A 14298-nucleotide genomic window follows, 5' to 3' on the forward strand; every position below is an offset into this window, starting at 1 on the left:
TGAGTTACAATAAACTGCACTTATGACTGTCTTTTTTTTTAATACATCTTATCGTTAGTGATAAGTACTACATATAGTGCTGCAGCCCATAACCTGCTGATGTCACCATTCTCAGATGTTCGCGTGCAGATGTTCAAAGATTGGACTTACAAAGATACTGATAACAAAATGCAATAATAATGAAAACTTAAAAAAAAAAGGTATTTGACTTATGTCACAAACGACTTATGACAGAGCCATCAGAACGGAACCCTGTCACAAGTCAGGGACTACCTACACATCATATTATACAATATGTATTATATAATGTACAACCTACTGGATATTATATTATATTATATACCATATATATCACATGTTATATATATGAACTTGGAGGATGTACACTAAATCGCTAGTTACTTCTTCTGGGTGAGTCTCACGGATGGGTGGAGATAGAAGTACAAATTTCTCTTTCACACCTTATGGACTTCTGAGTTCCTTGATTGATTTAGGTTTTGAAACAAGTATGGGTAAGTTTCATATATTAAAAAAATGCCAAAAATAATTTTTAAATGAAAAGTAATAAGTAGCCCCAGAACTTGGCTTAAAGAAAGAAAAAAAAAGAAAGGACACAGATTCTGGAGCTAGAGAGACGTGAGTTTAAATCCTGCTCAGCCCCTGCCCAGAAAGGGGACTGATACTTCTCCAAGCCTCCATTTCCTCACCTATAAAAAACAAACCAGCTGTTGTCGAACCGATTCTGACCCGCGGCGAGCCCACGAGTCTCGCCGTATAACTGCGTCGAACCGATTCTGACCCGCGGCGAGCCCACGAGTCTCGCCGTATAACTGCGTCCAACCGATTCTGACCCGCGGCGAGCCCACGCGTCTCGCCCTATAACTGCGTCGAACCGATTCTGACCCGCGGCGAGCCCACGCGTCTCGCCCTATAACTGCGTCGAACCGATTCTGACCCGCGGCGAGCCCACGCGTCTTGCCCTATAACTGCATCGAACCGATTCTGACCCGCGGCGAGCCCACGAGTCTCGCCCTATAACTGCGTCGAACCGATTCTGACCCGCGGCGAGCCCACGAGTCTCGCCGTGTAACTGCGTCCAACCGATTCTGACCCGCGGCGAGCCCACGAGTCTCGCCGTATAACTGCGTCAAACCGATTCTGACCCGCGGCGAGCCCACAAGTCTCGCAGTATAACTGCGTCGAACCGATTCTGACCCCGCGGCGAGCCCACGCGTCTCACAGTATAACTGCGTCGAACCGATTCTGACCCGCGGCGAGCCCACGCGTCTCGCCCTATAACTGCGTCGAACCGATTCTGACCCGCGGCGAGCCCACGCGTCTCGCCCTATAACTGCATCGAACCGATTCTGACCCGCGGCGAGCCCACGAGTCTCGCCCTATAACTGCGTCGAACCGATTCTGACCCGCGGCGAGCCCACGAGTCTCGCCGTGTAACTGCGTCCAACCGATTCTGACCCGCGGCGAGCCCACGAGTCTCGCCGTATAACTGCGTCGAACCGATTCTGACCCGCGGCGAGCCCACGAGTCTCGCAGTATAACTGCGTCGAACCGATTCTGACCCCGCGGCGAGCCCACGCGTCTCACAGTATAACTGCGTCGAACCGATTCTGACCCGCGGCGAGCCCACGCGTCTCACAGTATAACTGCGCTCTATGGCTGAGTTTTCAGAGGTAGATCACCAGGACTTTCTTCCGAGGCAGCTCTGGGTAGATTCGAACCAGCAACCTGTTAGAAGCGGAGTGCTTAACGGTTTGTGCCACCCAGGGACTCCTGACTATCAAAGGGGATGATACTTACCTCAGAGGGTTGTTGTGAGGGCTCAATGAGATGATGACAATAAAGAGCTCAGGACAGTGCCCGGTATACAGTAAGCACTCTCTTAAATGCTCTCTTCTATTATCATTATTCCTATTGTTATTTTAGTATCAGTGTGGGCTGAAATAAGATTCCCGGTGGGTATGGTGCCAGCCGCAGAGGCTGCAGTCCCGGTGGGTAGCCCGCAGCCCCCACTTCTGCCCCCTCCACTCTTCCACCGACAGCCCCTCCAGGCACCTGCACATGATGTTGCGCAGCTTCTCCAGGTTGGCAGGCGTGAAGTACCAGTAGTTCCGGTCGCACCTCTGCACGTCCTTCTCGATGCGGTGCAGGTTCACCGTGTACAGGTCCAGCAGCTCCGGCTGCAGGTCGCCAGGTGGGGAGGAAAAGAACAATGATACCTGACTCCTCACAGTGGCTGCCCCCCAGAGGTCCCAGAGGTCCCCTCACCTCCTCCTACCCACCTCCCATTGTCGCTTGAAAGAACATCGTCTACCTGGACCAGGCAGGTGTTTGAATTTTTTTTTTCTTCTGGGAAGCTGCATTTACCTTGTACGATGAACACTCTTTTTATTTGTTTCCTTTATAAAATAAAATCCCAACTCATACCAACCCCATGTGACAGAATAGAACTGTGTTCTGTAGGGTTTACAAGGCTGTGACCTTTCAGAAGCAGATCGCCAGGCTTGTCTTCTGAGGCCCTTTGGATGGGTTCGAACTGCCAACCTATCAGCTGATAGGCGAGTGCTTAACCATTTGCTCCACTCAGGCACTCTGTGTAATTGAGTTTTGTGGTACGTCCCCACCCTCCCAAGGCTGCTGGTGAGAAAACTGAGTGGAGGAGACCCCTGGTGACTTACAGAGTAGGTGACACCACTGGAAGACACAGGGGACGCCTCGCTGTTGGCAGAAGTGGTCACGGCCAGGGAAGCCAGAGCGGGGAAGAGACTTTCCATCTCGGGCTCCTCTGAGAGGTTGTCCTCGCTGTCCGCCTGGCTGCGCTTCTCAGCCTCGCTGCCCTCCCAGCCATCCATCCCCATGCCCTCCTTGTCAGGCAAGGCCACGTCCATGCTGCCAGTGATGGACATGAACTCGTCCATGCTTTCATTGGCGAGGAGGTCGCTCTCCAGGCTGTCCTGCACAGCCAGCTCCTCCCGGGGGGCCTCGTCCCGGGAAGTGGTGGCCTCGCTGCTCTGTCCGTCATCCACGCTGCTGTCCCCGGGCTGCAGCACTGGGGGCACATTCCGTTGGGCATCCATGACACTGTCTTCCGTGCTCAGGCTGGGCTCTGAGTGCTCTGAGAGGCCTGACGAGAAGTTGTGGGAGGAAGGGTGGCCGGAGTCTGGGGAGCACGTGCCGTTGACCAGGTTCCCATTGGGGATCTTGGGGTGCTTCTCCTCCAACCTGCCTTCTGCCTCCACCTGCTCTACCTCATCCACAGACTCGAACACCTGAGGACAAGGTGCACAGAGAGATATGAACTAGAATGTCCTAAATATCCATCAGTAAAAAAACACCAGTTGCCGCCAAGTTGATTCTGACCCGTGGTGACCCCATGTGTGTCAGGGCAGAAGTACGCTCCACGGGGTTTTCAATCACTGATTTTTCAGACACAGATCGCCAGGCTTTTCTTCCGGGGTGCTTCTGGGTAGACCTGAACCTCCAACCTCCTGGTTAGCAGCTGAGCACGTTAACCATTTCCACCGCCCAGGGAGTTCTATCTATCAAGAGGGACTGGTTTAAATATGAAACATGTGAGCAGTGGAATATTACATAGTTAGTAAAAAAGGTGAGGCAGAGCAAGATGCAATATATACTTCCATTTATGAAAAAGAAAAAGTAAGTTATATGCTTGTATATATACAGACTAATCCAGAAAGAAACAAGGCAGCATGCAGTTGACTCTGAGCAGAGGGTATTTGGGAACTGGAATGGAAAGAGAAAAACTTTTCATCATACAAGTTTTTATTACCTGTATGTAATTTTTTTCAAGTAAAAAATTAGTTAACAACATCATGCTTGCTGAATATTATGGTGTATTTTTCAAAAGTAGTTAGATGCATATGAAATACTATGAAAAATCTCCAAGATACATTTTTAAGGTGTATTTGTGGTTCTTTTTGTCCTCAGGCCATGTCCCACCAAGGATATGCAGTAAAAGACCATATTTCAACGTCACTTGAAATATTTCTTCTCAGTGTGGTTGCTACTGACCTGATTTACTGTCATTTCATGTGTTTCTGTTTTTTTCATTTCTTTTTAGTGGCTTTAAATTATGTAAGAAATTTACCTAAAGCCAAAGTCAAATCTAGAAAACAAGGAATATTCAGGAGACTATAGTTTCTGTTCTGCCACTTCTTCCACAGGGAACTATTTTGATTAGTTTCTGGTTTATCCTTCTTTTTTTTTTTTTTCTGAAAACAGACACAAATATATACATATATTCATATTTCTGCTTTTTGCATAAAAGGTGACATGCTATGCACATTTTTTGCACTTTGGTTCTGTTTTTGCTTTAACACTGAGTGTGATTGAGTTAACATGTTTCTACTGGGTAAAATGGAAATACTGAACAATATACACGATGGCATTTATGTAGAAGTTTTAAAAGGTTACCAAACATTGTTACATATTATCTATGCATTACTGCATATGTAAAGGGCTACAGACTGGTGTGGAAGGATACACAGCAAGTTGAGAATAGGTGTTATTTCTAGGGAGGGTACTCGGGGATTAAACCAGTGGCCATTGAGTAGATTCTGACTCATGGTGACCCCATGTGTGCCAGAGTAGAACTCTGCTCCACAGGGGTTTCCATGGTCAATTTTTCAGAAGTAAATAACCAGATCTTCCGTCCTGAGGTGGCTTTGGGTGGGTTTGAACTACCAACCTTTAGGCCAATAGTCAAGCACTTCATCATTTGCACTACCCAGGGACTCCTAGTTGAGGATCGCTGTTGCCATCAAGTCAATTCTGACTCACAGCAACCCTGTATGACAGAAGGTGCCCCATAGGGTCTCCTAGGATATAATCTTTATGGGAGCAGATCGCCAGGTCTTTTCTTCCACAGAGCCACTGGTGGGTTCAAACCGTGGACCTTTTGGTTAGCAGCTGAGTGCTTAACCATTGCACCCCTGGGGCTCCTGTGTTGGGGACTGTTTTGGGGTGGTCAAGGATAACTTTAGCTTTCTCTACAATGCCTCATTTTTTAGAGGGATAATAGATTCACAATTACTTGTGTAACTAAAAAATCCACTTCTAAAGGCTGGTAGAAAAAGTTAAAAATTGATAAACCAAAAATCCACGTGTAGATGGTAGACATCGAGTCCCAGGACCCCAGGCTGGAGGGTGGGGCTCACCTGTGTGCTGCTGCTGGAGTCGCTCTGTAGGCGGATGTTCTGGCGACCGGAACTGCAGCTCTGTGAGGACTGAGAGAAAAGCCAGCAGGGAGTGAGTGGTGCAGCCACATCCTGGCTCAGGGTGTGCCTGGCCCTTAGCCCAGGAGGCAGGGGCGCATTATCCAATAGGCTAGGTAAGCAGAGGGCTTACCTTGCTTACCAGATTATCTGTAGTGAACAATTCCACATTTTTCACCACATCAAAGATTCTGCTTCTAAGTATGGCTGGCATCTGTCTCTCTCCCAACCCCATAGCGCCTTTCTACAGGATCAAAGCCTCTTTTCCCATTTACAGTCCCTCACAGGGACAGATTACCCCAGTAAGAAAGGTAAGCACGTGACACTCATGTGAAACTGTGTACTACAGATTAGTAAGTAAGCACAAGTAAATTCGTGCTTACCTTGCTTACTGGGTCATCAGCCCTTGGCAGGAAAGATGACTGGGCTGCGAGTCAGGAAGCCTGGTTGTATCTCTATCCCCTAACTTGGGCAGGCCCCTCTCTGGGCCTCAGTTTCCTATCTGTCATATGAAAAGGTAGGATTCACTCTTTGTTCCCTGGAGCCCCCCTGGAGGTCACGCTGGCCACTGGGATGCCACCTGCCACCCCTGCACCTAGAGCACCCCACCTTTAACTGCTCTGTACTTGACACTTGTGGCTAACATTTCAGTTCTACTCAGAATAACTGGTTGCATTAACAGTCCAATTCTTTACCCTCCCCGACCCCATACATTCTTTTTGCCCTGTAACTTTTTTTTAATATTTAATTTTTGTTGTTGTCGTTGGAAATATACACAACAGAACACACACCAATTCAACAATCTCTACACATATAATTCAGTGACACTGATTAGATTCTTCAAGTTGTGCAACCATTCTCACCCTCCTTTTCTGAATTCTTCTTCCCCCATGAACATAAACTCACTGCCCCCTAAGCTTCCTGTCTAACTTTTCCAGTTGCTGTTGTCAACTTGATCCTGTATAGTTAGATCTTAAAGGAGCACGATGCTTAAGTAAGACCTTCTTTAGTAGTTAAACTAAACTACCGTTTGGTTTAAAGAAGGTTTCAGGGGATATTTTTGGTTTAAGGCTTAAAGATGAGCTCAGGGTAATCGTTTCAGAGGTTCATCCAGCCTCAATAGTTCCATTGCCCTATAACTTTATAGTCCCTGTCCTTCTGTGGCTGGGCTTGACCATGGGACTTTCTTCAGCCAAAGGGATGTTAGCAAATTTGATGCAAGCAGTGGCTTGAAAAATGCTTCTGCACTTATGCTTTCTCTCTTCATCACCTGCTTTCACCATAAAATATGCTCGGGTTAACCTGATAGAGGTTGAGACATGTGGAGCAGATCTAAGTCGCCCCAGCCCTCTCAGTGAGCCCAGCCAAAATCAACAAGCCATTTAGCTGACCTGCTGCTGACAGCAAGGCACACATGCAAGGCTGAGCCCTACCTGGCCCAGCTCAGAGCAGAAGTGCCCAGCTGGCCCGGGCAACTGACGACTGACACATCACTAGTGAAGAGAACTGGCTTTTTTCCTGAGCTTCTCCTTGGGAAAACTGGAGGCTCTCTGAGGACAGGCGTGTCTGCTTTGGCCCCTGGAGCATCCCTGACACCAAGCACAGTATCTGGCGCATTAAAGGTACTCAGAGCACTTGTTGAATAAATGGAAGCCAGGCACTGTGCCAGGTACTTTATATACACTGTTTCATTTGATCTGCATACAAACCTCCCCTATATAGATGATTATTCCCATTTTGTAGATGAAGAAACTGAGGTCCCAAAGTAAAGGTGCTTGATTGAGGACCCAGAGGTAGGAAATGGTAGAGGCTGGAGTTCAAACCTAGGTCTGTCTGACTCCAAAGTCATCCCGCCTCCCAAAAAGAAGCTAGCAGTGAGACTCTGTCTCAATGTCCCAGCCACCCACCCCTCACTACCCCTACACTGGCCCAATGAAGCAGATCCTGGCCTTCACCGCCCTCCTTGCTCTCCAAGTGAGTGCCCATCACCTCGTTGCTGATGGTGGAGTCCCGGTGCATCATCCGGTGCAGGTGGCTGTCTAGGCTGGCCCCCGACGAGCATTTGGCCAGGGCGGCCGCGTGGGACTCACGCTCTCTCTGCCGCACGATGGCCTCGCAGCCCAGCCACTCAGCCATGGTCTGTGCGTAGCAGGCGTGGACCTGCTCATCCACCTGCAGGGCAGACGCAAGGTTTCCCGGAGTTGGGATTCCCTAGAGAGATCCAGCCCTACTTGGAAAAGGAGGTCCCCAAGTCTTGGCAATGACCATCCAATATTCATGCAGTTAATGTCCAACAGGCATTAACTGAGCACCTGCTGTGTGCAGACACTGCTGTGTGCAGGCATGGACTAGGGCTTGGGGATACTTCCAAGTGGGCAAGGATGCTTCTTCCTTTGCTTTTTTAAAAATAAAAAGTTTACTTAAAAAATTATAGATGTGGCTTGGGTTCTATTTCTAATGGACAATGCTGTCCTTGAGTTTCCGGCCTCCCGTATCTCCTTGCCCCATTTTTGCCCAACATGGGCCCAGGTTTCCCCAGCCCCATAGCGTCCAGCTCTGCTTCTTGCCAATGATCCCACTGCTCACTGAGGGCAACCAACCTCCTTCCTTTCTGCTGCCGACATCCCAAACTGGTAGTGGCCCAGAAGAAAGGGCCACACAGCCTTGCGGATCTCTGGCTGGATGCCCCCGTAGTAGATGAGACGCAGCAGCTCCTGCTCCTCGTAACTCTGTGGTGGGCAGTGGGGAGGCAAAGGGTTTGGTCAACAGAAAACACGGGGGGATTGGACTTTGTGACCCAACAGTCCCATTTCTCAGACTAGCCTTCAGAGAGCCTGGTATGAACGAGCAAAGACATATGTTCCTGGATACCCATCATGGCATTATGTGAAAGAACGAGCACCTGGCAACTCCCCAACTGCCCACCAATGGGGAAATGGTGCACCTCTACACTGGAACACCACCCAGAATTTAAAAAAAAACAAAGAACAAACCCCAAACCCACAGGAGGTGTATCTATAAGGATCTATACAGAAAGATGTTCGATGCGCATTGTTAAGTGAAAAAAGCAAGATGGAGAACATACCTGGTGTGAACTCATTTTTGTATTAAGAAAAAAAGGCTAGTACATATGAGGAGTCCCTGGATGGCACTAATGTTTAACGAGCTCGGCTGCTAACACAAGGTTGGTGGTTTGAGTCCATCCAGAGGCTCCTCGGAAGAAAGGCTTGGTGGTCTACTTCCAAAACTCAGCCACTGAAAACCCTGTGGAGCGCAGTTCCACTCTGAAACACGCGGGGTCACCATGAGATGGAACTGACTAGATGGCCATGGGTTTGGATTCTTTTTTAAAATATACACATCAATTTATACATCAATATTTCTAATTACTTTTCAGTCAATTTTGCATACTCCACTTACTTGGCGAAATTATCCTAGAGTTACGAATGTTGACTCAGGTCTAAGAGAAATTGTTCTAAACCAAAATAGCCCACAATGAACATTTCCAGCTGCTACTTCATATACTAGTAACTTCTATGCACATGCTAGGATGACTCTTACTGTATCGCAGAGTATATTTTTTCCACTTTCTTCTCTTAAATTTATTTGCAGGCAAAGGCTGTACAGTTAACAAGTGGTCATGCTGAGGGTCCAGCACGTCCTAACTGTGGGTCTGTGTGGAAAGTAGGATTCACACCGGCCGGAAGCCTACTCTGAAGGGAGCCGCAGCCCATTTCCTCTCACCTCTTTACTTCACATTCCACTATTAAAATCGTATTTCAGATCTTAATGCTAGCCTTCGGTGTACCCAACCACAATGGCAAAGTAGGCTATTCCTTTGTCCCTGTCGGGAATTTTGATTTGTATTATGTAGACAGCCTTGTCAAAGCTGTTTAAAAAAAAATCAGAGAACTATTTGTGGCAGAGGCCTCAAGCTCTCTAGCAAAATTCCATGTCCTCTTCTCCCTGAGGCCATAGTAGACTCCATTTCCCAGCCTGCCTTGCAGTTTCATGTGGCATGTGAAAGAGTGCTGACCAATGGGGTGTGAGAAGGAGTGATGGGTACCATTTCCAGGCCTGGGCTTTTAGGATACAGATGTGCTCTTCCCACCCTCTCTCTTTTTCCTTCTGCTGGCTGGAGACAGATGACCATGAGGCTCTGGAGGATGGTGGTAACACAAGCTAAAGGAGCCAGGGTTCCTGAATTGCTGTAGGGAGGCAAGATGCCCATCCACAAGTAACACCCACACAAGACTTGAATGAGAAATAAGCCTCTGTTTTTCTTGTTATTTGCCATTGAGGTGATTCCATCTCATAGTGACCCCATGCCACAGAGTAGAACTGCCCCATAGGGTTTCCAACACTGTAATCTTTATGGAAGCAGATTGCCAGGTCTTTTCTCCCATAAAGCTACTGGTGGGTTTGAACTGCTGACCTTTCAAAAATAACCAAGGTTCTGAGAAGTCTTGCAGAATTACAGAAAGCTTTTTAACCCTAAGTTTTCCAAACTATTTGACCATAAACTTTTTTCAAACAAACCTTTTCCTTTGAAAATGTGGATCAATCTACCCTAATATAAGAATGCAACCAAGAAGGGTGAAAACATGGCAAAACAGGTTATGAAAGGGTTGCAAAGGTGTTGGATGAAAAATATTCATTTTTAACCTATTTGTCATTTCAACCAGTTTGTCCTTAGACTACCATACCGGTTGCCGTCAGGTTGCCTCCAACGTATGGTGAGCCCATGTGTGTCAGAGTAGAACTGTGCTCTGCAGGGTTTTCAATGGCTGATTTTTCAGAAATAGCTTACCCGGGCTTTTTTCCCAGGGGCCTCTGGGTGGACTTGAACCTCCAACCTTTCAGTTAGCAGTCGAGTGCATTAAGTGTTTGCACCACACTCTTGTTGTTGGGTGCCATCAAGCAGATTTCAACTCATAGCAACCCCATGTGACAGAGTAGAACTCCCCCATAGGAGTTTCTAGGCTGTAATCTTTATGGGAACAGATGGCCAGGTCTTTCTCCCACGGAGCTGTTGGGTGGGTTTGAACTGCCAACTTTTCAGTTACCAGCTGAACACTTAACCATTGCTAAAAAAAGAAAAAACTAGAGTACCCCAAATTGGTTGATCGCCAGAATCACTTGTGATGCTTTAAAAAATACAGATCCTTGGGCCCCTTTCCCAGGGGTGCTAAATCATTAAAGCTGAAATGGAGCCCAGAAATCTGTAAATCTTTGAAATTCCTCAGGAAATGTGGACTCTCATAAGCTGCCAAGGGTTATGAATGCTCTGACCTTCTTAGAAAGTAAGCTGGTACATCGATTTAAATTATACATGCACATAAATCAATTTTATTTCTAGGAATCCACTCCAGGAATATAAGTACTAGTACTGAGAAGTGCGTGCTCATAAAAATGTTACCTGGAGTTAATTGCTTGAAATCATAGTAAAAAAGGAAGAACCTAGATCCCCGTCAATAGGGAAAGATTTAAATAAATTATGGACCATCTGTATATGTGGGTCTGAGGTTCTAACGTTCCGTATGAAAGAGGTTTGAAAGAGGTCCTTGATATCTTAAGTGACAAAAGCAAATTGGTCACTTAAAATATAGATATAATACGACCTCATTAAAAGAGGAAACCCTGGTGGCGTAGTGGTTAAGTGTTACGGCTGTGAACCAAATGGTTGGCAGTTCGAGTCCACCAGGTGCTCCTTGGAAACTCTATGGGGCAGTTCTACTCTGTCCTATAGGGTTGCTATGAGTCAGAATCGACTCAACAGCACTGGGTTTGGTTTTTGGTTCACTAAAAGAAAAAAAAAAAAAAAACCCGTATGCACCACCTGTCAGTCTGTCGTATTGTGCTGCCTTCTGTGTTGCTGTGATGCTGGAAGCTATGCCAGCAGTATTTTAAACACCAGTAGGGTTGCCCGTGGTAGACAGGTTTCAATGGAACTTCCAGACTAAGACAGACTAGGAAGAAAGGCCTGGCAATCTACTTCTGAAAATTAGCCAGTGAAAACCCTATGGGTCAACAGAATATTGTCTGATACAGTGCTGGAACGTGAGCACCCTAGGTTGGAAGGCACTTAAAATGCACAGTGGCTGCAACGATGGACTCAAACATACTAACGATTATAAAGATGGCACAAGGCAATGTTTCGTTCTCTTGTCATGATGGGGAGCCAACACAACAGCAACTAATAACAACAAACCCTGTACAAGTATATCCACAGATGGATAGGAAATGTATGCAAGGGTCCACACCAAACTGATGCTGTTCACTAATTCAGAGGATTAGAACTAGAGAGATGATTCTTTTATTGTTATTATCATCATAATTTTTAGTTTCTACACCTCTGTAGTCTTTGAGTTGTTATAATAAGCAGGCATTACTCCTGTAAATTAGAAAAATAACTTTTTGGCAAAAAATAAAAACAACCCTTCTGCTTGTCCAGGTTTGGGACCGAGTTCCTAGAGTAATGCACAGAATAGCACCTTCCCACCAACACCTGGAAGCCAGCCTGGCCCAGGGGCTCGCCAGCTTGATCCTCCCCAGGGACCAGGTGGAAAGGCACACAACAGGCTGGGCCACTAGATTTTCTCAGTGTCGAGGAAACAGGTACTTCTCCTCTTAATGCCTGCTTTTGGCAGTGGATAAACTAGTGTTTCTCAAAGTGGGTTCCGCCTTCCACCAGCTGTGAGAGGTACTCTTCCAACAAAAGTGGCTGCTCTGGCTAAGTGCATTTGAGAGAAGGTTATATATAATCTCCCATGATCCTCCAATTTTTTCAGCTTGACAAGCATGTTAGCATAACCAAGGCTCTGAGAAGTCCTGCAGAATACAGAAAGCTGTTTAACCCTAAGCTTCCCAAACTATTTGACCTTGAACCTTTCTTCAAACATAAACATTTTCCTTTCAGGGATCTCTGTATTCCAATTGAAAAAAAAAAAAATCTTAGAACGCATTCAAGGAATGAGTATTCCTAGGCAAAATGCCTCATGGTACAACCTCAGGTCCCCCAGACGGGAGACAGGTTTTTGAACAGTGGTGGGGTTTCCTGGTTTGACTGGCTCACTCTAATTTAGCTGCTCTCATTCTAGGTCTTAAAAAGGATGCCACTTTGATGATGAAGGTGTTCCTGACCCAAGTCATGGTCTTTTCAATCACCTCATATGCATGTGAAGGTTGAATAAGGAAAAAAGAAGAAAAAAAATTGATGCATTCGAACTGTGGTGTTGGTGAGGAATACTGACTATACCACGGACTGCCAAAAGGACAAAAAATCCATCCTATACTGGTGAAGAATGAGCTTCTTGGATCAAGTAGACACATGAGACTATGTGGCCATCTCCTGTCTGAAGGGGAGATGAGAGGGCAGAGGGGGTCAGAAGCTGGCCCAATGGACACGAAAAGAGAGAGTGGAGGGAAGGAGTGTGCTGTCTCATTATGGGGGAGAGCAATTAGGAGTATATAGCAAGGCGTACATAAGTTTTTGCATGAGACTGACTTGATCTGTAAACTTGCACTTAAAGCACACACAAAAAAAATCCATCTTAGAAGAAACATAACAGAATGTTCCTTAGAAGCAAGAATGGCCAAGACGTCAACTGGCTTACTTTGGACGTGTCTTCAGGAAGGACCAGTTGCTAGAAAAGGGCATCATGTTTGGTAGAGAGCCAATGAAACAAGGGAACCCCCCAGTGAGATGGGCCGACACAACGGCCACAGCAATGGACTCAGACATACCAACGACTGTGAAGATGACACAGGACTGGGCATGTTCCGTTCTTTCATACCTAAGGCCACCATGAGTCAGTGCCGACATGACAGTTAACAACAACAGCCTCAGACCAGCCAGGTTCTGCTGGATTGTAAAATCCTTCTGTCCGAGGCCACATCACAGCACCTCGTGCAGGTCTGAGTATATAGCCAATTCTTAATAGATGCTTACTGACTGATTCATTCTTTAGCCCCTCTGGGCAAGCATATCTGTTTTCCGCCCCTTCAACTCCCACCCCAAAGGACAGAAGTGGGCTATGGGTCTTGGAACTCTCAAGAAGGGTTGGTGACCTTCAATTTGCATACACAGATCACAAGGATGCCAACTGGAGTGCCCACAAGCAGGCAGGTCTGTTCCTCAGATGACAAGATGGGCTTGTCTGCAGCCCCTTCCCCCTACCCCAGCAGAGCCATGCCCCGCTGAGCCACCTTACTGTGCTATCCTGAAGGTACTGCTCCCAGATCCCTGCTGTCAGCCCGTGTCCAGCATCGCAGGGCAAGTCCGGGTACACGATCCTGTGGTTGACCAGGGCTGACAGGTGGGTCCTCACGGTAGACAGGTGTCTGCAGTAGGCAAGCCCTGCCAGGGAAGGGAAAGTGTCATCCTCTGCCATCCAACACCTCTCACCTGGTCTCACAGAGCTTCCAAAGGGTTGTCTCAGTCACAATCTTATTGAACCCTCACCACCCAGCGGATTCTCATCGTCCCCCTTTCCCAGACAGGAAGCTGAGGCTCAGAGGGGTGGAGTCACTTGCTGGCTTGACTGCTTCATAACTCTATGACCCTTAGAAAGGGGAAGTCCCATCACCTTTCTCAGCCTTGGTCGAGGCACTGCTACCCACCAAAGCATTTAATGGCCCTGGCCCCCTAGGCTGGAGGAGGCAGAGAAGGGGCAGGCAGGAAGCGGCCAGGCTCACTGTGCCTCAGACCACCCTCTGACCCCGAGAGAAGCCCCCGTGGCACCCCTCTAATCCAGAGGAAAAGACAACACAAGAGGTAGACGACCCCTATTAAATTGCAGCTTTGAAAAAGAAGACCCCAGCAAGTCAGTAACCAGGGCAGAGGCCGAGGGTACCCAAGTTGCTTTCAAAGGTGGCCCTGCACCCTTAAAGGAATGCCCACCCACCTCCACCCTTTGCTGTTCAGGTGCCTCCCCACCACCACCTCATCCCCAACTCTCAGACAGCACCCTGGACCTTCTGGAGCCTGAAATCTCACCCTTACCAACAACAGGGAAAATAACAGTAATGATAATAATAGCTAACA

The 14298-nt window shown here is 47.3% G+C and overlaps 1 protein-coding gene across 10 annotated transcripts in view; it reads right to left on the bottom strand.

The window, feature by feature from the left end:
- SGSM1 (small G protein signaling modulator 1) overlaps positions 1-14298 on the bottom strand; it is a 99445-nt gene that overhangs the window by 23974 nt on the left and 61173 nt on the right. For 9 of the 10 annotated variants that reach the window (XM_049865756.1, XM_049865753.1, XM_049865747.1 and 6 more), the window contains 6 exons: positions 13466-13611; positions 7853-7981; positions 7242-7424; positions 5196-5264; positions 2697-3287; positions 2074-2198 (listed from right to left, as the gene is read on the bottom strand). In XM_049865756.1, coding sequence (XP_049721713.1) covers positions 2074-2198; positions 2697-3287; positions 5196-5264; positions 7242-7424; positions 7853-7981; positions 13466-13611 — 1243 coding nt within the window. Of the gene's footprint in view, positions 1-1657; positions 1747-2073; positions 2199-2696; positions 3288-5195; positions 5265-7241; positions 7425-7852; positions 7982-13465; positions 13612-14298 lie in introns of those variants that run through there. The other variant, XM_049865757.1, reaches the window with a different exon arrangement.

The sequence above is a fragment of the Elephas maximus genome, chromosome 22 (genome assembly GCF_024166365.1).
Source record: "Elephas maximus indicus isolate mEleMax1 chromosome 22, mEleMax1 primary haplotype, whole genome shotgun sequence".
NCBI lineage: Eukaryota > Metazoa > Chordata > Mammalia > Proboscidea > Elephantidae > Elephas > Elephas maximus.